This window comes from Zingiber officinale, chromosome 8A, assembly GCF_018446385.1.
Source record: "Zingiber officinale cultivar Zhangliang chromosome 8A, Zo_v1.1, whole genome shotgun sequence".
NCBI lineage: Eukaryota > Viridiplantae > Streptophyta > Magnoliopsida > Zingiberales > Zingiberaceae > Zingiber > Zingiber officinale.
Window position 1 is genome coordinate 711,251 of NC_056000.1, and position 23,072 is coordinate 734,322.

At 35.8% G+C, this 23,072-nt stretch overlaps 3 protein-coding genes across 3 annotated transcripts; 2 read left to right on the forward strand and 1 right to left on the reverse strand.

Annotated features, from left to right (window-relative positions):
- The first annotated feature begins 231 nt into the window (after positions 1-231).
- LOC122011740 (mitogen-activated protein kinase kinase kinase 5-like) lies at positions 232-7,268 on the forward strand. Its single transcript, XM_042568116.1, has 12 exons — positions 232-1,072; positions 1,786-2,316; positions 2,397-2,484; positions 3,135-3,197; positions 3,279-3,442; positions 3,689-3,764; positions 4,479-4,538; positions 5,306-5,425; positions 6,168-6,377; positions 6,471-6,547; positions 6,628-6,950; positions 7,046-7,268. Exons 1-11 carry the CDS (start codon positions 471-473, stop codon positions 6,860-6,862), a joined length of 2,226 nt encoding a protein of 741 aa, XP_042424050.1. The 5' UTR covers positions 232-470; the 3' UTR covers positions 6,863-6,950; positions 7,046-7,268.
- A 4,764-nt stretch (positions 7,269-12,032) lies between these two features.
- On the reverse strand, positions 12,033-16,463 carry LOC122011741 (adenine phosphoribosyltransferase 1-like). The gene is made up of 6 exons (XM_042568118.1): positions 16,202-16,463; positions 15,940-16,050; positions 15,200-15,292; positions 14,973-15,122; positions 13,719-13,777; positions 12,033-12,324 (listed from the first exon to the last, which is right to left on the reverse strand). Exons 1-6 carry the CDS (start codon positions 16,419-16,421, stop codon positions 12,271-12,273), a joined length of 687 nt encoding a protein of 228 aa, XP_042424052.1. The 5' UTR covers positions 16,422-16,463; the 3' UTR covers positions 12,033-12,270.
- A 2,346-nt stretch (positions 16,464-18,809) lies between these two features.
- On the forward strand, positions 18,810-20,840 carry LOC122009381 (zinc finger protein ZAT10-like). The gene is made up of 2 exons (XM_042565508.1): positions 18,810-18,816; positions 19,993-20,840. Exons 1-2 carry the CDS (start codon positions 18,810-18,812, stop codon positions 20,706-20,708), a joined length of 723 nt encoding a protein of 240 aa, XP_042421442.1. The 3' UTR covers positions 20,709-20,840.
- Positions 20,841-23,072: the final 2,232 nt, after the last annotated feature.

Genomic DNA, 23,072 nt, shown 5'->3' on the forward strand with positions numbered 1-23,072 from the left:
TGTATAATATATTAGACATCAAAATTTAGACAGAGGTATTAAGTTGGGTGGTAGTGGACGTTTGGGGACTAAATCGGAAACGATAACAGATAATAACGGGCGTTATTTACGATCATAACGCGATTGAAGAAAAACGGAGAGCGAGAGAATTGTCAGTCAGTCTGGCGCGGAACCGGAACAGAGCCGAAACTTGATTCATAGCTCGACACATGCCAAAACGGTTTTGACCCTGTGCGGGAAGAAAGACTTGGTGTGCCTCTCAAAGCCGCGTGCTCCGAGTGAGAGCGAAATGGAGGAGCAGAAGCAGCGAAGAGAGAGCAAATGCTTCGACGACGAGCATGACCTCTGTCTTCTTCTTGGTTCATCCTCCCACGGGCAACGTTGTTTAGGGTTTGGTTTCTCTCCTTATTCCACCACCGCGATAGCTTGCTTAGCCTTGTCCGCCTCTACTCTACCGCCGTCCCTTGGACATGCCTTTTTGGAACAGGAAGAGAATCCCCAGGAATAATCTTCTCTCGTCTTATTCTCCCTCCTCAGCCTCCGCACCCACCTCTCCGGGACGCACTGATGGCGGCGGCGGCGGCGGCGGCCTCGGCCTTCCTAAGGATCACCGCGTCCATTATTCCTCACGCCGCTGCCAACCGCAACCACGCCTTATCCGCCAGAACAATCTCCGCCGACTCATGGAGCACGAGCTCAATGCGTTGTGCCTGGACGCTGTGGAAGATGCATCGAGCTCCACGTCGGTATCGTGGTCGCTCAGCAACCATGTCGCCTCTGCCGCCGCCACGAGTTCCACTCCCGTATCCCGCTCCCGCTCCCCAAGCGAACTTTACAACGTCCCGGTGCGGTCTGCTTCGTCGCCGATTGTCTCGCCGCGACCGCTTCCACTTCCAGAGTCCGTTACTCGAGCTTCGCCGCCAAGAGAGTTGAGATCGGGACGGAACGTTTTTCTCTCTCCCGAAGAATCGGCGGGTGGGCCTCTGCCAAGGGATTTTAGCACGGTGGACGGGTTAGGCGGTGGAATTGATGCAGCTGCTGAGCCTACACCTCGTGATTCAGGATTAGGGAGGTATGTTTTATTTATTTATTGCCTTCTTGTTCTAGATGTTCAAAGATAATTTGGAAACCACCCATTCATGGTCAACAATTATTTCTCTAATTGCTGATCATTTGGAGATTAAGTGAATTCGTGTGAAATCTTTTCTCAAGTAATTCGTCTCCATATTTATGGAGATCCTTGACATTCTTGTGAAACCAAAAAGAGAGAGAGAAAATAAAAAACAAGGTTCACGACCTCTATAGTAGAGAGGATGGGTTTCATCTTATGGTCGCTTAAGCTGTTTCTCTATATATTGGCTGGATTATGCCCTTTCAACCACTAGCCAGGAAGTAATTCTCTTTCTCTCTATTTATATATTTTGCTTTACTGAATTAATTAGTTTTAGTTTTTAAATTCAACTTCATCCTGTAGAGCACGGATGCATCAGATTACTTCCTGCACCTGAAGAAATAACTATGTGTGTTTGTTGATATAGAAAAGCATCTCTCTTGTTGTTCTATTTCATCAGCTGTATTTTTAGAGGGCTGCACGAGTTCTTTCTCTCTTCCTTGGGCAACTTATAATTTAATGCATAGGTTCCATTTTATACGCCCACACCAGCATAAAAAAAGACACCTGTTTACCTGTTTCGACACTTTCATATAACTATTTCATGGATCCTTCTGGTTTTGTTACCTTTTTGTAGCATATTAATGATGGCTCATGTTATGTCACTGTTGCAGGTCATCTAAAGAACTAAATTCTACCGGAACAACAAGCAATGGCATCACATTGAATATTCCGGCTAAAAGAGCTTTGACCGGTGATCTTTTAAGTCCTGCTGCTAGTCCTGTGCGTATCGCTAGGCGATCAAGTGGTGTAGCGTCTTTGGTTTCTTCCTCTGTCAATGGCATTCCAGGGTTTCACGTCTTGTCAGAGCCAGATATCCTTCAAAACAGTGTGTCTGCTTCCTCTTCTCAGTCTTCACCTAAGATAATGCAGAGCAATGAGAATTCTCCAGTATATGGTCTGGCAATTAAAAACTACAGGAGACCTAGAAATCATAGTGCCCCGGCATCCCCATTGCACAGAGCAATGCACTCCGACAGCATGACTGCATGGCATGACAGGGGTGGAAATGTCAATGTCCACCCACTTCCTCTCCCTCCTGGCGCTTCATCAAAAATAGATGTTCCCGTAGTGGCAAGTCAATGGAGGAAAAAGAAACTGATTGGGAGTGGAACGTTTGGGAATGTATATGTAGCCACCAACTGGTAGATAGTCATATTTTATAGCTGAATCATGAAATGTTTTCTTGTTTCTTAATATAAAAGTTTGTTACTTATTTTAACAGTTACAATGGTGCATTATGTGCGATGAAAGAAGTTAGTATAATCCCTGATGATTCCAGATCAGCTGAATGCTTGAAGCAGTTGGAACAGGTTAAATTCTTCAAATTATCCTGATTGTGGCAACTGAGTAATGTCAAATTATTCAATTTTGGAATAAGGTTTTAGAAATTTCATTTTCAAATCTCACTGAAAAGTCACATCTAATTCACTTTCATGAAAGCAGTGCTGCAAACTTACTGGTTGTTTTGAGACCGTGTTCTCTATGTCACAGTTGCGTGCATCATCCACAAAGCTGCAATGATCTGCATTTGACTCCTATTGAAAATTCCATATCTCGCCACTCCTCAAAACCAAATACAAATAGAAAATCCTCTTCATTTCAATTCTGTCCATCAAGCTCCAGATCTAACTTTTCCTCCTGCATGCTCTTATCACGTTCTTCCCCTTTTAGCATATCATTTTCTATCCTATTTGTGTTCCATATATGCGTCACTCCATCACCTAGTCTTCGGTGAAGATCTAAACAAGGAAAACGTCAAGTTCTCATATAGCAAATCTATCAAACTTAGCATATCATTTTCTTCTCCTGTGCTACAAACTTACTGGTACCCTTTGTTCTAAGTTATTCTTTCTTTGTTTTGACACTTTGTCTCATCATTAGTTTATTTTTCTATTACATATATAGATCACACTATTTCATGTTCTTTATGTGACAATTAAGCTTGTCCTATGTCTGGCAGGAAATCCAGTTCCTTAGTCAGTTTAAGCATCCGAATATTGTTCAGTACTATGGAAGTGAAATGGTGTGTATTTTTTGGTCATGCTGAAGCTTTAATATTTTCTTTCCTTTTTAACTTTGTGTTAATTCTATTTCTTTTATGTAGATCGAGGATCAGCTTTACATTTATCTAGAATATGTTCATCCTGGTTCAGTTAATAAATATGTTCGGCAGTACTATGGAGTTCTGCCTGAACGCATAGTCCGCAGATTTACTGGTCATATCCTTAAAGGCTTGGCTTACTTGCATGATAAAAAAATCATGCACAGGTTAGTATCTTCATAAAAAAGGATCTCTGAGTTATATTGATGTTCTTTGTCATATGTTTATTTCATTAGTCTACTAACTGTTCGTACAATTGAATTTGAGTAACCAATTCATGTTATATGCTGAATTTATCCAAATCAAAGAGGTATATAACAAACTGTTAAATGTGTAGGGAAAAACAAAAAACACTAGAAAGGAAACATTTCAAGTTATAGAACAGAATCGTAACACACAGATTGGTCCTGCAGGGATATCAAAGGAGCAAATTTGCTTGTTGATGTGAATGGGGTTGTCAAACTAGCTGATTTTGGGATGGCAAAGCATGTAAGTGCCTGACAGCATTTAAAGTAAAAGGGCAAATCATCTTCTTCCATGGCTGTCTGCCTGATTTTTCATGAATTAGAATGCTGCTTGAGGAATTGTTTATACTGGGAGAAATATTTTGTTTTTTTGTTAATAAGATAGTCATTACATGGCTATATTTGGACATGATAAAATGCTATAATTTGAACTACTACTGTGTGATTCAGACTGCACTAGTAGCTCTATCAATACTAACACCTTCAAAAGTTCCTTCAAACTGATACATAGATACTATTTATGTTTACCTTGTTACATAAAACTAAAAAGCTCTGATGAATTCTAGACTTCACAATAATGAAATGAAAGTATAATACTTTCGTGTAGGCAAAATGAAACTTTAGAAGTTAATGTTGCCCACAACCAATGATCCCTTTAACCTCAAACCAACACCGCTAACTATGTCATTAACCTCAAACCAGTATATTGCATTAATAAAGAAAGAGGAGAAAGAGAGAAAGGATAAAGAGAAACGTTAGGTGTTAATTTCTTGAGTAAGCTTCCCTCTGAAGAGACAATTACATCAATTGCAATTGAGTGAGGTAAAACAAAATTACTTGACGGTCCTGGAGGAAATTGATAGTTACTACAGAATTAACAGGATGGCATTTTAATATTCTACCTACATAAATAGTATTCTGGCATGTTATTAATCAGAATGCTGATTTTATTGATCAGTTGAATGGAGCAACGAATTGTCATTCAATGAAGGGATCAGCATTTTGGATGGCTCCAGAGGTACTTTTTTCTCTTTATTACAGCATCCATTTATTTGTTTGTAATTAATTGGTTGAATCCTTTTTCATTGGTACAATGAAATGCACCATTTCAATAAACCAAAATAAAGATGATAATTATGATTATTACTTAGTCTACTCTCATTGAACTGAATGATTACTGGACAGTGGAGTCTGGGAATGATGATGTGACGCTGATAGTTTTAGTATAGGAGTTCTTGGACATGGTAATACTATATTCAACGAAAAGCTTCTGTCATTAGTTAATTTCTTCTTCAGGACATAAGGTCTCTCTGTGTTCTAGTCAAGGAATTTGACCATCCTTGCTCTCTTTAACCTTTTTTCCATGTTTACTCCATTATACTTATTGGAATGTTGCCTCCCATCGAGGGTTTCAGTCAGATTTCACTATATTGGAAAATTAGCATGTTTTCCAGTCAATGCAGCAACTGAGTATTAATTTGTAACTGACGTAGGTATGAAAGTGTTTCCTGTGTGGCTGTCTGTAGTAGCCACTTTCTTTTTTTATTATGATTTTCAAGTTGGCGAGTTAGTTAATCAGCTTAAAAATTCCCTTCCCAAGGAGCCAGCAAGTTCTTTGAAAATTGAATAACACTATAATTTCTGCTGGAAGAATTTACAATCAAACCTACTGGACTATTCTGGCTTCAAAGAATTGCTTTCCGTATGCAAGTTTAAATTAATTATATTTTCAATTCATGTACATTGTTATTATGATGTAGATCTCAAATTACTTTTTCATTGCAGATGTTGCAGGCCACAATGAACAAAAAAATTGTTTATGATGTTGCTGTTGACATCTGGAGTCTGGGTTGTACAATCATTGAGATGTTCACAGGAAATCACCCATGGAGTGGCCTACAGGAGGTCTTTATTCTTTTAAGGCTATGTTGTTGAGATCTTGCAGCTTTTCAGTTTAAGTTTCTAACTCCTAGTTGCATACCACTTTTTATACGAATTCATTATTTCCTATGTTGATATTGTGAAGGAGCTTATCCTTCTGTTTTCAACTTTTCATTTACACTACCAGAATGTTAACTTCCAACATATGTGCACACTTTGGCGAAACTACCTCATTTCTTGAACTAGGCTTACTGAGGCAAAGCGAGTACATAACTTTCTCGACTTATAGGAAGGATGCAATCTATATGATGGCAAACATTTTAATATTCCCCAACTATGGTAACACCATGTTTGTTAAAATGACTTTGGGGGTTGGCACATATTCAGTAGAGGTGATTAGTGGAGGATAACAGTCAATGCCTGTCTGGAATTAATTGCTCAATCATACATATATAAGAAAAAAACGATTAAATTGGTGAAGTAGCAACATATTCCAAGGAAAATGTACTTATTTGTGCTTGAAGGATTGATATGTTGTGGTTTTCTCTGAGTCTGTTCTTTTGACTTCAGCTTGGGAGTTTCTTGTGAAAAAGGACAAAATTATTTCAAACTGCTTTCCATGGTTTACTTGGCAACTTTTATTTCTATTACAATTTAGCATGTGAAATATTTAAAGCAATTCATAATTGTTTGATAGCTTTCTTAAAGAAATTCATCTCTCATTTTCCATGCGGATCTGGGGTAAATTTATTTGTGATTGATACAGGCTCAAGCTATGTTTAATGTCTTGAATTATGATCCACCAATACCAGAGACTTTGTCCATGGAGGGCAAAGACTTCCTCCAGTGTTGTTTCAGGAGGAACCCTGCAGAGAGGCCAACTGCTAATAAGTTGCTTGAGCATCCTTTTGTAGAAAGATTCCAACATCACAGCCTTAATAGTCCTGTCCAGGCGATTACAGAGATTAGACCCAATGCATGTCTCAATCTTCCTCTTGTTACTTCTGAATTATGCTAGTTTTGTATTTTTAGATAAGCTGACAAAAAAATGTGTTCTTTTCTATCACAGGATTATACTTTCAGTCCAAGCAATGGAGGCAAGCCAAAACGTTGCCTGTTTGTGAAAAGGAAGCCTACATCTACTATGTAAGCTCGTTATATGAGATCTTGACTTGGTTTCTTTTTGCTCCACATTTAAGCGCGACTTAACATTGTTTTATTAACAGTGATAACATTCAACTGCCATCTTATCCTGAGAATTTTGAGTCTGCTACATCCCATCTTTCAGCTCGTTTGATCCCCAAGCTTTTTTCTAGCTTGTCTCCTCGATCAAAATTCACTGCATCAAATGCAGCGGGCTCGTCAACACTTACTCAACATGGTGCTCTGTCAAGCGATGGAAAACATCAGCTGTATGTACAGCGCAGATTTGAGGGGAAAGATTATGCAACTTCGTTCTAAAATGGAGTCGCTATTTTCCATAAGATGTGTTTCAGAGACTAACAACTAAATAGCTATGATCACTCAACCATTGGGATCCTAATAATCTGTAAATATCTTCTTATATATATATTATTTCACCTATATTCTTAAATTCTACTAAATTTCTTTCTTTCTATTCACAATGAAACAATTTGTTGACAGATAATCCCGATGGGCCTGCTCAACCTTAAGCTATGCTATAGTGTGAGAGAGCAGATTGTAAATTGATGTTCTTGCATTACTGAACTTTGAAACTCTGTTCAAGTCCATCATTTAAATGCATCATGTATGATAGTGTGAACGATAAGTTAAAATGTCAGTTTAGATTTAGTCCTCGTTTGTATTTCATTGATGTCATATAATATAAGTTGCCTTTCTTATAAAAGCTTTTTACCCAACTAGCTAAGTTTCCTAAATATCTAAATCATATTTTCTATTTTTAAAATGACCAAATCATGTATCCTATAGTCATTTTTGTTAGAATTGGAGCGTAATAGAATACATATATTAAAATTAGATTTGTCCTTAAAATTATGAATCTCTTTGTGTTACATATAATTTTAAACAAAAATAACATAAAACATACTTCGAGTTCTCGATAGACGTAAATAATATCACAGATTAATAAGAGTTCCACGTGCGATTTCTCTAGTGGTATTCACGTGCACTAGATCACGAATTTGACGCGAACCGTTAGGTGCTAGCCTCTTGGATCGATAAAGTCTTAGAAGTATTACTGATCTCTTTCGATGGAAGAAAGCGAAGAAAAAATCTTTGAGGGAGAAATGAAAAGAATAAGTTTATCTTTGATTCATTCCAAGGATGACTACTTATAGCCTTCAAGGAATATGAAGAGACATGACTCTTCATATTCTCTATTAATTATTATTTCGACGACTCTTCGAATTCTCCATCAATTATCATTATGATGACTTTTCGAATTTTTGATTAATCATCATGATTATAACTATTTGAATTTTCTCTTCTTTGGATTAAATAAATCCATATTTGATGTTGATGTCGATTAGTTTCAGATATTTTTGAATTAATTAATAATCTAATTAATTCTGATTCAGAAATAGTAAAATTGATTAATTTTAATATTCACTAAAATAATCAATCATAGATAATGTTCATATTTATGTGCTAAGCATGCGACCCTCTAAGTTTATACACGAAGACAGTGTAAATTCATAAACAGACTAAGATAACTATCTAGCAATAGTTTTTAGTCATCCAACATGATAAAATTAATATCAGTCATAAACTATAAACCACCATGAACTGATTACTGTGTAATGCAATCTCTTCATCTAAGCCTATATCTCAATTAATTTGGTACATTATGCATCATTACCAAATTAATTGTTTTACTTGACTTCCAAGATATAATAAACTCCTCTTGAATGATAAATCATTCCTCCCATAGCTATGGATTTCGAGTCACTGATATCTCTATCAAGCGGCTAGAATGTTAACTCCTAATCCAAGAGAGCGATGAATCCTCTATTGATTCAACACTATTCTCTCTACGCTTTGTCATACATCTAACTACCGTATTAATCACAATCCAATTAAAGACTACTTGTAAAGGCGTCAAAGTACATAACTCCACACATAGAATAAATGAATGTCTCAAGTCAATAAATCAGTTTCACTCGTTCATAAGAGGAATGATCAATGATACTTGATATATGATCTCCTCTTAAGCATGTCGTGTCTAATGTACCTCTAAACTCAAGGCACCCCTAAGTATAACTTGGATATACATCTCTCAGTTTATCTCGACCTAGTCATACTCAACGTTGATTTAGATATCCATGCCCCCTCTAGATATCTATATGGTCAAGGACTGTTTTCAGATTAATATATCTATTAATCTGTGGGATTTTATCATTAATTATATACATGCATAAAAGTAAATAATTAATGATAAATACTTGCCTTTATGAAATAATTATCCACAAAATACATAAGGAGTGTCTTAGCACATATGTGCACACATTAATAATCTCTCACTTGCACTATTGTCAAACACTATGGACTCTCAGTCCTAGGATCCTCATATGGGTCTCATGTTTTTGTAGAGGTAAGACCTTTGTGAGTGGATCTGCGATGTTCTCGCTGATATCTACTCTGCTAACCAACACATTGCCCCTCTGAACTATCTCTCTAAGGAGGTGATACTTCCTCAGTACATGTGTGGAACCGCCACATCAGCGGCCCCCCTAGAGTCGATTCCACGGATATGGAGGGAGGTAAATGCAAGTACACAGCTGAAAGCGCATAGCCGGGACGCTAACCCCAGGCAATGACACCCCGAGGATTGAATATTGGACCTCTCGGCCACGAAACCATGCGCCCCCAGCTGTGCTACGCCCTAGGGACAACACTTCCTCAGTACATGCTTGAATTATTGATGAGACCTTGACTCCTTTGCCTGTGCTATGGTCGCATTATTGTCACAGTATAGCACAACTGGATCAACAATGCTAGGAACCACTTCAAGCTCCGCTATGAAGTTCTTTGTCCACATAGCTTCCTTTGCTGCCTCTGAAGCTGCTATCTACTCGAACTCAATTGTTGAATTTGCAATTATCTCTTGCTTGGAACTCCTCTGGCAAATAGTTACACCATTCAAACAAAACACATATCATTGCTATGATTTCAAATCATCCTAATCTGTTTGAAAACTTGCAACAATATATCCTCTAACGACTAATTCCTTATCTCCTATGAAAACGAAGAACATGTTCTTTGTTCTTTTAAGATACTTGAGGATAGTCTTTGCTGTAGTCCAATGACCTTCTCCAGGATCTAACTAATATCTACTCGTCATGCTTAATGCATACGAGACATCTGGTCGAGTACATATCATAGCATACATTATAGACCATATAGTTAAAGCATAAGGTATTTTGTCCATTCTATTCTTTCCTCTTGTGTTTCTGGACACATAGCCTGGAAAGATGTACACCATGTGACACTGGTAAATATCCTCTCTTAGAGTCCTGTATATCTAATCTATTCAGCATTTTATCAATGTATGTACCTTGACTCAACCCTAGTAACCTGCTTTACCTATCTTAGTATATTCTAATACTTAAAACATAGGTTGCATCCTCAAGATCTTTCATTGAAAAACACTTTCCCAGCCAAGTCTTGGTAGATTCTAGGTTAGGGATGTCATTGCCTATAAGAAGTATATCATCAAATGTTCGTGCTTATGTTCATGTGTATGTTTATGCTATGTATGCTCAAGCTCACGCCTATGCTCTTATGCTCATGTTTATGTTTATGTTTATGCGTAGGCATGTTTATGCTCATGTCTGTGATCTTATGCTTACGATTATGTGTATGTCCTTGCATGCAATATGGTTACCTTCATGTTTTAGTACGCATGTGTAAGTAAAATACATTACTATGAATAAAATACATTACTATGAATAAAGATTTAGTTAAGTTAGAATTCCCCACTTGGACACATGGATATAGGAACTAATTAATGCATAGTATGATTTGAATATGTTGAGTCTATCGACTCACAGATTTTAACTATTTCAAGTAATGAGACGAAAAAGATAGGACGTATTAACCAATGAGCAAGCTCAGGACAATAACAATATATATATATATATATATAGGGACGTTTCAATATTTGTAATTTTTTAAAAAATAAACATATTTTTTAAAAGACCTATTTATATTTTTAAAAATCATTGTTCTCAATATATTAGACTAAATTGATATTTGAGAATATAGATATAATTAGGAGAACTAAATGAACACAAAATCAGATTTCATATCATTCCGAGCTCTCTAGGTCATTAAACCAATTTTGATCAAGTTTCATGTGTTTGTCTAGTTCTCCTGATTATATCCTTACTCTCAAATATCAATTTGACCCAATATATTATAAGTAATGATTTTGTTAACATAAATTAGATTTTTTGGATACATTCGTGTTAAAAAACCATTGTTCTCAATAGATTATGTCAAATTGATGTTTGAGGAAATAAATATAATTAGGAGATCTAGATGAACACAGGACTTGGTTTTATACAATTCTGAGCTCTCTAAGTCTATCAGGTTTCGATCAAAATCGACTGATTAAGTTAGAGACATCGGAATTACATGAAATCAGGTCTTATTTGTCTAGTTCTCTTGATTATATTTATAGTCTCAAATATTAATTTTGCATAATATATTGAGAATATTATTTTTTTTTAACATGAATTAGATTTTTGGGACACATTCATGTTAAAAAAAATCACCGCTCGCCAAATTGATATTGAGAGCAAAAACATAATCAATTTCATATCATTCTAAGCTCTCTAAGTTTATCAATCAATTTTGATCGAGTTTTAATCAAAATCGGCTAAGCTTGAAATGCATGTGTTTATCTAATTCTCTTAATTATATTCATACCCTCAATAATCAATTTAACATAATATAATGAGAGAAATAATTTTTCGAAAATGAATAACTCTTCCAACAAAATTATTTATTTTAAAAAATACATCTGACAACTGGTATACTGTAGTAATCTACTCGTGTAAATGAGAGGGGTAAAATATGTATACACGAGTGGGGTAAAATATGTCTAAGATACATGATTAGATCATTTTAAAAGGTAAATATGTGATTTGAATATATAGGAAACTTAGCTACTAGTTCGGTTTAAAAAAAAAAAAAGAACTGCCAACAATTATTAGCTCCTGGGCTTACGTACACTGAATCGTGAGCAATCCAAAAGAAGTCATCAATGATGCATTTTACGTCAAGCTGGTCAGATCTGATTCATCATCAGCAAAGTTTTGAACTCTCCTGGCAAGGCAACACTTCCTGTTATGAACCTGCAACTCAAGTTAGGAAACAAAAGAATCCGAGACCACGGTGTTGGCAACAAATTCAGCTGCTCTTTTGATTTTCATGAGGCCAACAAACAACCATGAGCCATCAGTATGTAATCTCTTAGACCAAACAACTAAGGTTGCAGTTGGTGGGAGGAAACAGGATAGAATGAAATGAGAGTGAACATAGGATAATAAGTGAAATGATATATTACTTGGTTCGCTCGGTCCAACACTGCTTAGGAGCCTACACTGCTTCAAGTCGTGAATTACAATGCACGTCAAAAATATTTGGATAGCGGACTTTGGCAGCAGATCTATGATTGAAGAAACGTACGAGAATTACAAAGGAATATTATAAAGAAAGATTCAGATAAATTACCAAGTCGAATCACTCGATTACACACATAATCTAGGTTCCAAAATCAAATTTCTAAATGTTTTATACTCAGGTAAAATTCCGCATGCAATCTCCATAAACCTTGGTTATCTCATCACCAGGGAAAATTAAACACCATCCTTCATTTTGCTGCACTAAGCAGCTTTGACCAGCACAAAGAGTGGCCTGCCATCCAGTTTGTCACGTCCCTATCAAACCAGCAAAAATGTCATTCTTATTTGTCAATGAGTACCTTGCACAATATAAGACGTGACTTTTTCATGTGAAGTTAAATATTTTCAAGGCAAAAGCTACAGCTGCTTGGTTATTCATAACGGAATTAACATGGAAAAACACTAAACTTGAATGAACTCATTCCGGAGTCAGTGTAGACTAGCATCTTCACTTTCCTTGAAAACTTGAACTCCATGATTCCGCATCAACCAAAATCAGACACCATTATCTTTCATAATATTATATTTTGTAACAAAGCAGATGAAATAAGTGATTTGCTCTTATTTACATATAAATAGAGTTCGTCTTTTCAATCATAAAAACAGTTTTGAGAGTCCCTATAATAGCTTACTTCAAACCATATCCTACGCTCCCAAACATTGTCAGGCGCAAACTTGCACGTTTGGTAACCCTTCAAGTGTTTGGCTGTGTATTCTCGTCCAATATAAGAAATACCTTTATAGTTGATTTGATAGGAAAACAAATCAGAATTCAATTTCCCATATTTTTAAGAAAACTAGTTTCGCTTTTCTTAAAGTTCTTCACAAATTTAAATGGTGAAAAGAGAGATTTCAAGAAATCCTTGCTTGCCAAAGCAATGGCCTCCTCAAATATCTTAATCCAAACAGGCCCTAGCATTCAAGTCAGTCACTCACGTTCTGAAACAATGTCTCCAGAATGGAATTTAAACTAGTTTCAAAGATCAGGCTGATAGTAAAATTTCCAATTTTTCTATAAAGCATTTTATATATCGACTTGTGCTTTAGGCTCCATAAAGAACTCTAACTTGTGGAGTTTATGTTCCAAATGACATGGTGCATTAGGTTCAATTTCTATAAGGGAAAGACATGGATGGTGAAAGAAAGATGATAGAAAAAAAAATTATAGAAAAAAGGAAAGAAAGATATCTCTAATTTGTATATCCATGAAGGGAAGAAAACAAAATTAAGAGTTTCCATTCTAATGATTTCACTAGAAAAAGAAAAAAAAAGGGAAATTTTAAAATTCAAGTATTATTTGTTAAAAATATTTTTAAAATATAAATAAAAATTAGATTTTAAAAACAAATGAGTTCTGATTTATTAGGTTAGATTTAATCAGCACTGCGTTAGAATAGTATTTTTTTTTCTGCCTAAATTGGGTGAAAGCAATTTTGGTTCAAACTGGGGAAGATTGTCCAACCCTTTCCTCCAGTTCTTCCATTTCCACCAAAAGAAAACAAAAGGATATGATAATTGCAGAAATCTTTTCGTTTTTAGTTCGCATTTCCTTCACTTGCAGGAAATGTAAGGAAACAGAGTTATGTTTCCTTCTCAAATGCTTATCATGCACCCAATTAAAACTGAAGTCTAATTGGTTGATAACAAACCTTTAGCTCTGGCAATTCAATGACGCAAGCACATTCAACTACTTCAGCTCCAACACGCTCTGCAAGTGACATAGAGAAACAATAATTAAGATACCAGTGTCAGTCTGACTGTAATATATATGTGTAAGAGAACAAAGGAACTTGATAATATCTTGTGCTAAGTACAACAAACGTCTGATCAACAGAACTAATACCATTTAGTCAATGATATAAATGGGCCCTATGACCAGGCAGATAAAGCATGGAAAACAAAAGCAAATGAAAGTGCAGCCACATTTTCCATGCATAAGTATGCAAAACCAACAAACATTGGCAATATCATAACTAGTCATTGATCCCAAACGTTGGCTTAAAGTACAAATCTATGATCTCTGAAACCAAGCAAGAATGCAACATTATCATATAAATATGTTGTAATACTGTATAGATATGATTTAATTTTCTAGGCAAGATGATGGAGAAATGTCAATAATAGTTTAACATCATAGCCATACAACATAAAATTGTTATGATAAAGGTCAAATTTGCATCACAGAATGGTAATATGTTTGCGAGTGGCTCAGATGGGTTAGGATGGAACAAGACCATAATAGTACCATCCAAACTTTACCATTAGTAGCAGTACAAGATGTTAGAAAAATCAAAAAGTAGAGTCTCACTAGAGTAAGATTTTGCAATCTCTGATAAAAATGGATAAGCTTTACCCAGAGAATCTTCAGATGCTACTAGGTTGGGCTTTATTTCAGCCAGCCTCATCACTTCCAACCCGACCATATATCCAAGTTTGAAATCTAAATACGCTAAATTAACACTAATTGAATACAAGTAGAAGCAGGAATAAACATTAGACTGGCATTGACAACTTCAAAAGATTGCGCTAAACCAAGGTAAAAACTTATTGGCAACTCAATTACAATTAGCTTCTACAATTGGAATTTTTCATTAGATTTTTGTTCACAAATAATAAGTTCCAACCGACAGATTCAAAATTTGTCTAAAGCCAATAAAAAAAATTGGGAAGAAACAACGGGATATAGGGAAACTTAACCTATACATCTGTAAAATATAATAGGAAAGCCTAAACTATCCTAGATGGTTAAAATACTCTGACATCAGAGATGTCTATTCTCTAAACATGATCATGTAGAAGTGAGCAATAATATGTAAGATATGCTACTAATAGCATGTACACGAAACTTTGGATAGAAAAACCACAAAACTGAAGAGAGAACGAGTGAAAAAAAAAAACCCCACCGAGAAGCCTCATAGCAGCAGCTAATGTCCCACCAGTTGCAATTAAATCGTCAACAACAAGTGCCCGTTCTCCTGCCTGAACAGCTCCTACATGCATCTCCATTTTGTCTGTACCATATTCTAACGAGTATTCTTCAGAAATAACTTCCCCTAATAGTCCACACAAGAATTAGTATATTATCTACAAAGCACAGATAGAAAAAGATTGACATGACAGAAAACCATACCAGGTAACTTCTTTGGCTTTCTGAGAGGAACAAACTTTGCTCCAATAGCCAAAGCAATAGGAGGGCCAAAAATAAATCCTCTTGCCTCAACACCTGCACATATCATGCATATCCAATTAAAAAATTGAACTGATATTTACTACCATCCCATGTCCATTAGTAATCTCATTTCAGTATAGAGTTATGACGATCATTTAATTTGGAATTTAATAATACATTGTATGATACAATTTGGTAGAACAAAATTCAGCAGTGATGAGAATAAATTATGCTCCATCGTGCAAAACAAAGAACATAATATAAAAGCAACTCAAGTTGGATATCATATTGATAACTGCTGCCTTGATTTTTCCCATATCCACATAATACATAATCAAAGCATCAAGACGGAAAGCTAATCATCAGAAACAGATACAGAGAACAAAATGCTTAATCAAGAAAAAGTAACGTGAAGTGAGTGCTTTGCTCATTCCCATACAAAAGTCCTAGCTTTTCTAGGTTACTCGCCTTCCTAATCTTAGTTAACCCGACAGTACCATCTTCAGTTATTTCTCTTGGAATTCTTCGAATTTCTAGTCATTCTTAGTTGCACAAATGTTCTGTGAATGAAATAAACACGAAGAAACGAGAGCTGATATTCATGCGTTTCGATTGCCAAACCAAAACATGGCATCCAACAAAACAACAAGCAAAGAAGAAGAATATTTTACTTTTCGAACAGTTTAACAAAAAACAGTTACCTGCAACCACCGAGATTCCTTTATCTCTGTATCTCTCTACAAGCATATCGATCGTATCCCTAAACGCCTCGGGTTCTAGCAACAGGGTCGTAATGTCCTGAAACAAGATACCTACACCCAATCCAACCTATCAGGCACAACAACAACAACAGAATAAAATTTAAAAAAAAAAAAATCTCGCCATAACACCTCATGGAGCCCCGATCCGAGAAAAAGGACTTCAAAGTCACACTAATGAACTACAATTGTTAAGATTGGTTACCCGGTTTGGGGAAGTCGGGGATGACGCGTATGGTGGAGGCGATCCGCTTGAGGCGGTGGTCCTCTGCTCCTTCGGAGGCCATGGATCGGATGGAATGGAGGCGAAAGGATGGTTTATGGAAGCAAAGAAGGGACGGGGAGGGTGGCGACGTCGACGACGGCTGTGGAAGAAGAGGGGAGCGTATAAGAGGGGCCTTGTGGAGGAAAGAGAGTGAAAGCATACCGGAGAATAAGAGGAGAAGGGGGCTTGTGGGGGAAAGAGAGTGAAAGCATACCAAAGAAGTACAGATGCATTCCGTTAACGCGGGCGTTAATTAAACGGCGAATTACACCTGGATCTTCGACCGTCCAAACTAACGGCGGCTAATTGCAACCTGTGAATTAGCATAATTTCGAAAATTAGCTTGCGCTATAATCGAGACATTATTTTGAATTCTGATATTGAGTAATTAATTAAATTATATTAATTTGCTATAAAAGAAAGAAGTGTGTTGCGAGTAGTACTGCATGCCTTCCTAATTCCAGTCCTTCTACTTCTGCCTTTCTTCGGATCATGACCGGTTTAGGCATAGGTCATTAAGGTTTGTCTAGGACCTTTAGACATAGGTCATTAAGGTTTGTCTAGTATCCTAATTTTTATTAGGATCTATTATTTTTAAAATATTAAATATATTTTTATATGTATTTTTTTTTAAGATAATGGAAAAGAATATGTCAACATGATAAAAAATTGTACAATCTTGTTCTCTAAACATTAGAATCATTATTTTTAATATATATATATATATATATATATATATATATATATACAGGTTTGATATTGTGCGTGACGTGCAGTGCGCGACTGTGCGCGTCGCGCACAATATCAACATTTTTTTGTTTTTTTAATTTTTTTTAATTTGTAAATTAAAAAATAATTAAAAAATTTCTTTACGATTTTATTTATAGGGTTCAGGCTTTGGGTATAGTGTTAAAGTTATTTTTTTTTTTTTAGATTTTACCTATAGTTTAGGCTTTCCAATTAGGTTATAGTGTTTGGTTTAAAAAAAAATTAAAATAAAATTAATTTAAGTATTTATTGAGTATTGTAATGTGTTAGGGGATATATTTATATATTAAATTTTAAATAAGGAAATGTTGAATCGCGCACAATATCAAACCTCTATATATATATATATATCGGTCATTAAGGTTTGTCTAGGACCCTAATTTTTATTAGGATCTATTATTTTTAAAATATTAAATATATTTTTATATGTATTTTTTTTAGATAATAGAAAAGAATATGTCAACATGATAAAAAATTGTACAATCTTGTTCTCTAAACATTAGAATCATTATTTTTAATATATATATATATATATATATATATATATATATATATATATATATATATATATATATATATATATATATAGAGTTTTGATACTGTGCGCGACCGCACAGTGCGCGACTGTGCGCGTCGCGCACAGTATCAGCGCTTTTTTTGTTTTTTTTTAATTTTTTTTTTGTTTTTTGAATTTTAAAAATTCAACATTTCCTTATTTAAAATTTAATATATAGATATATCCCTTAAACACATTACAATACTCAATAAATACTTAAATTAATTTTATTTTATTTTTTATTTTTAAACTAAACACTATAACCTAATTAGAAGGTCTAAACCCTATAGGTAAAATCTAAAAAAAAAAAAAGCTTTAACACTATACCCAAAGCCTGAACCCTATAAATAAAATCGTAAAGAAATTTTTTAATCATTTTTTAATTTAAAACAAAAAAAAATAAAACAAAAAACAAAAAAAGCGCTGATACTGTGAGCGACGCGCACAGTCACGCACAATATCAAGTCTATATATATATATATATAAAAGAATAGAAAAGAATAGAGCCCATGAAAAAATATTTACATGATCTCAATTTTGATCAAAACCTCAGATTTCGTACAAAGTTTATTATTGTTCCAATGAACAAAGTCATTAAGGGATTCTTTTTTTAACAAATTAAATTTATTTTTTATTATAGATATTATTTTATAAAATCTAATCTATTCATCTTCAATATCTCTTAATCCTAGCCTATTTTTATTACGTTTCTCATTCGTTGATGATGTTTTCTCCTTTGATCAATAAGAACATAAATTAGAAATTTTTTATCTTATCTATAGAATGTAAAATAAAAAAGCTAGTTTTTTTAGTTCCCCCTCTTTCTCTTTTCCAACTCCCTCTCTATGCTGGTCTTGTTCATTGAGATTGGAGAAGAGAAACTGCATCTAACATTAACACGCTGATCCGGTTGGTGCTACTATGCTACTTGCTTGCTTAAATTCAAATGTGATGCATTCATCCATATTGTATCTAATTAAAATGAAAGATTTTATTATTATTTTTTAGCAATAACAAGTTAGGTAGTTATATCATTTCACTTCCTTGATAGACATTAAATTTAACTTTTATTTAGATATATTTACGGTCATAAATTGTTTGATTTTCTCTTTATCTGCATTCTATCATTTATAATTATTCTGGTTTAGGTGATGAAAAATATGATTTATTTTTTCTTTTGCTTTGTACCTAAAAAGACTCTCATTTAGTTCTTGATAAATGATAATGGCTGGTTTGGTCTCATTACAATCTTTATTTTCTAAGGATTGATATTGAGTTTTGTCATTTTGTACTTGTATTTTTTATTTATTTATTTTTTGTGCTTTGCCAATGATGATGAGTTGAGAATGTGAGTATGATTTTTTTCTATTTTTTCTATTGTTATCCTATTTCTTTGTTCTTATTTCCTCAATTTTATTTTTTTTTAAGGATTGTTCTCTCCATCTTTCGTTTAAGTAATTAGACATACTTTTTATCTTTCTTTATTTTTTAAAATAATTTTGAATATATTTATTTTTTTAGTTAAATAAATAGAAAATTTATTATCGACTTGAGGTATATTATTATATCTAATAATAATACTCTGTTTAATACAGTAAAATTTATATTTCTCTGAATTAAGTTATCAAAATATGAATATAAAATTTTAATTAATAATTTTGCAATTAAAAAGTGAAAAAAAATCATTTATAAAAATAACATTTTAATTTGTTAAAAAAAAAATCCATATTTGATCCCAAATCTGAATGAAAAAAAATGGAAAAAAAGTGACGAAATGTTTTTTTCAAACAATGTTAAAAGTCAAAAAACAAAAAAAAAAAAAAAAAAAAAAAATCCTGGTTAGGACCTCAAATAGGGTTGAGCCGGTCCTGCTTCGGGTCAATGATCAAATCTGTATAATTGAATCCGCAAGGGTTGAGGAACGCATGAAACAACTTATTAGCTACAGCAAATTGGTCTCCTTGCAGAACAAATCAAAGTTGTACTCTTCCTCCTCCAACTTCATCGATCCTTTCTACGTATGCAAGCATGCTATGCACAAATTGCCAAAACAAACACCTATACATACATACATACATACAAACATCACTCTAACGCACGAACTACGCCATTGCCGACGCTCTAATTATATATATACTCTAATTAGTCATCAGATTCGATCGTCTTTCTTAGGATTAGTAATTTAGTATTATAGCCGCGCGTCAGTCTCGATCTCCACCGAACGAAGTCTAGCTCCTTCCTCTCTGGCTCCAGGCAACCCACTCCCTCTTTCCTGCTTGCTTGAATTAATTTTGTTGAAGTCAACATGGTAGCTGCTGTGACGGTTCAAAATAAGCAGCTAGCTAGCTAGCTGCATGCCAACTTCAACGATTCTTCCTTCCGGTCTAATAAATTTACTATATATCAGTCAACTCTCTGCTTCTCATCATTTCCAATCCTCTGTTTATAGGCGAGACCGCATCATCCACCACAATTCCGCCTGAGATGAGCTACGAGGAGGAGTCCTCGCTTCCGCAAATCGAAGGATGGGCGAAGAAGAAGCGGTCCAAGCGCAACCGCTTCCTCGACCGACCGCCCACTGAGGAAGAGTACTTGGCCTGGTGTCTAGTGATGCTCGCCCGCGGCGGACTCCGACCGCCGACGTTGACCGAGTCGGTGGCTCCGGAGAAGCTCGAGCATAAGTGCTCAGTCTGCGGAAAGGCCTTCGCGTCCTACCAGGCCCTCGGCGGTCACAAGGCCAGCCACCGGAATTCGAAGGCCGCCACTTACGAGGCCTCGGCGGCCGCCAAGTCCACGAGGACGGGGTCTTCCAGCGCCGAAGCCACCGCTGCGGGAGGCGGGAGGGTGCACCGGTGCTCGGTGTGCCAGAAGGCGTTCCCGTCCGGGCAGGCGCTCGGCGGGCACAAGAGGTGTCACTACGACGGAAGCCTCGGCGTCACCGCGGCTACGGCGTCAGAAGGTGCGGGATCGAGCTACAGGGGGTTCGATCTGAACGTGCCGGTGCCGCCAGAGTTAGAGTTTGACCGTGTCAAGAGTTGCTTGATGGCGGCGGCGGCGGCGGCGGAGGAGGAGGTGCAGAGCCCGCTGGCTTTGAAGAAACCCAGACTCCTCATTCCGGCTTAATTAATCAAATAATTAATTGATTATTTATTTATTTATTGAAAATAAGTTAATAGATTGACAAAATCAATTCCTTGTAGAGAGAATTATTCATTGATTGATTATCATATTCATAAATGAATTTCATTATTTCAATTGTTGTTCTTACTTCTTTTTCATATTTATTGATTTACCGGCTGCTGGAATTTGCTCGTACTATTATTCTATGAATTTGAGATTCCACCAATGAAATAAATTAAATTAAATTCAAGTAAAAAAAATAACATGGCACGCCACATTTGAATGAGTGGTAGGACTTCCTAGAAGAGGTCAAATTTGAAATATAATTTAAAACTCTCACAATAAAAGAAATCTTTAGAAAGAGGGTACAATAATCAGTTCCAAAACAATGGGAATAATGCTATATATATAAAATGGAACGTGATCATTCCCATTTGTTTTTTTTTTCAATGAACTTATTCCATACAACTTCTTTTCCGAATTACAGTGGGTCAATGTGACTAATTCAATCTAAAGTTGTCTGATTCAGATTCATAGTGGTTGGTTAAAGTGATGACTCAACCTACCTGTCTAGGATAAAGGAAAGGATTAAAGATTAATTAGGCAAAGACCGGACACGTTGGTGGTTAATTAATTAGTGGGAGTGAAATATCAATTAGCGTTGATAAATAACAAACTAATTGAGTCAAAGTCTTTATTAGTGGGGAGTGAAATATTAACTAACGTCAATATATAATTAACAAACTCGATACGAGTCGAGTCTTTATGTGCTAATTATGCTTCGCATTTAAGAAATGACCTCTAGCTTTATTGACTCAGCAGTGCAGAGATAAGAATGTCCATTCCCTTTTAAAGGAAATAGTTAATGGACAAATGAGAAAATCAGAAAATAAAAAATTACATCCATCACTTTTTAACCGTTTTAAAGTAGTAGATTATTAACCGCAAATTTGATTTCTCGACACGTTGGATCTTAAGCAGAAGCATTAAGATCTTAAGGATTTTAAGAAGGAACAGAAATCAGCCACGCTTGACCGTGCCAAATGAAAAAAAGGATAAATATTATTATTAGTAGTAGTAGTTATAGGAACATTAAAGTTATTACTTTGTAATTAGAAAATCACGGGTTTGAATCCTAAAAATAAATTATTACAAAAAACAGAATAAGATTACGTACAATAGATCTTTCTCCCGCATCCCGCATAACGGGAGTTTCGTGCACCGGACTACCATTCATTATTAGTTATAGAAATGTATGATAATTTTCTTTTAGGGTCTTTTTTTTTTTTCTAAGGATTATCCCATATGATTTAGAAAAGAGTTAAGTCGTAGTGTTTCACGTCTAGCACAGTAACTCTTTATATAGTGATCAGAGTATCTCCAATGTAAATTTTGTGAAAAATTCCTAAAATTGAAAAATCTTAACAAAATTTTTTTTATGATTGGGTAAGTGAGGTTTGGAATTTTTAATTCAAGAATAGATTTAAGTATTTAAATCTATGTTTTTTTTCTCTTGAAGGTGGAGTCATTGATCCTTTTTCAAATAATTAAAAATAAATTATTTGCTGAAACATTTAATCAAAATATTTTACTTCATAAATAGTTAATAATAATTCAAGTGATATTTTTTTCTTTTAAAAATAAATATTGATCCTGTCCGAACCAAGAGTCAGTGGACGCTGGGCACGTGGCGCTCTCTGCTGGATCCTCGAGTGCTCCGGTGAACCTGCAACAAAACCGAGCCGGGAGGGGTGTCCCGGCGACGGTCCTCCGACGCTCAAGTCAGGCGAGAAATGACAAAAAGGTGGCCTCAAGATGAAGACGTGCATACCTCCGGTGAAGAAATTGGGGCCTTATATAGACCCCTCGAAGAAGCCTGGGCGCGCCAATCAAAGCAATCACCTGCATTTGACCATGCCCAGGCATGGGTCTGTCAGAAGGGCCATGCCCAGATATGGATCCGTCAGAAAAGGCGTCCCTGAGGCCATACTGCTACTGTATCAACCTTTCCATGATGTGACGGCAAGATCCTCCATCGTGCGATCTTGTGTACGGCCTAATCATCAGACATGCTTCTACCGATATCCCATATCCCGAGCCGAGCGCATAGGCCGCTCGGCCACTTTTTTGTCCCCTCGCCCTTATTTTGTCCGGGCGGGTTGCCCGCTCGGCTCTTTGGCCCCTGCCGTTCGGGCTCCCGGTCGGCCCTTTGATCCTCCTGCCTTGGCGTCGCCGCGTCGGACACCCAACCCCATGGATGGGTTATCTCTAACTCCGCTCGGACCAACCCGGCTGATCGGCTCGGCCATTAACCCTTAGTCAGCCCTTCATCGGTTCTCAAGCTAAGACCCTTCAGGAAGTGGGTCC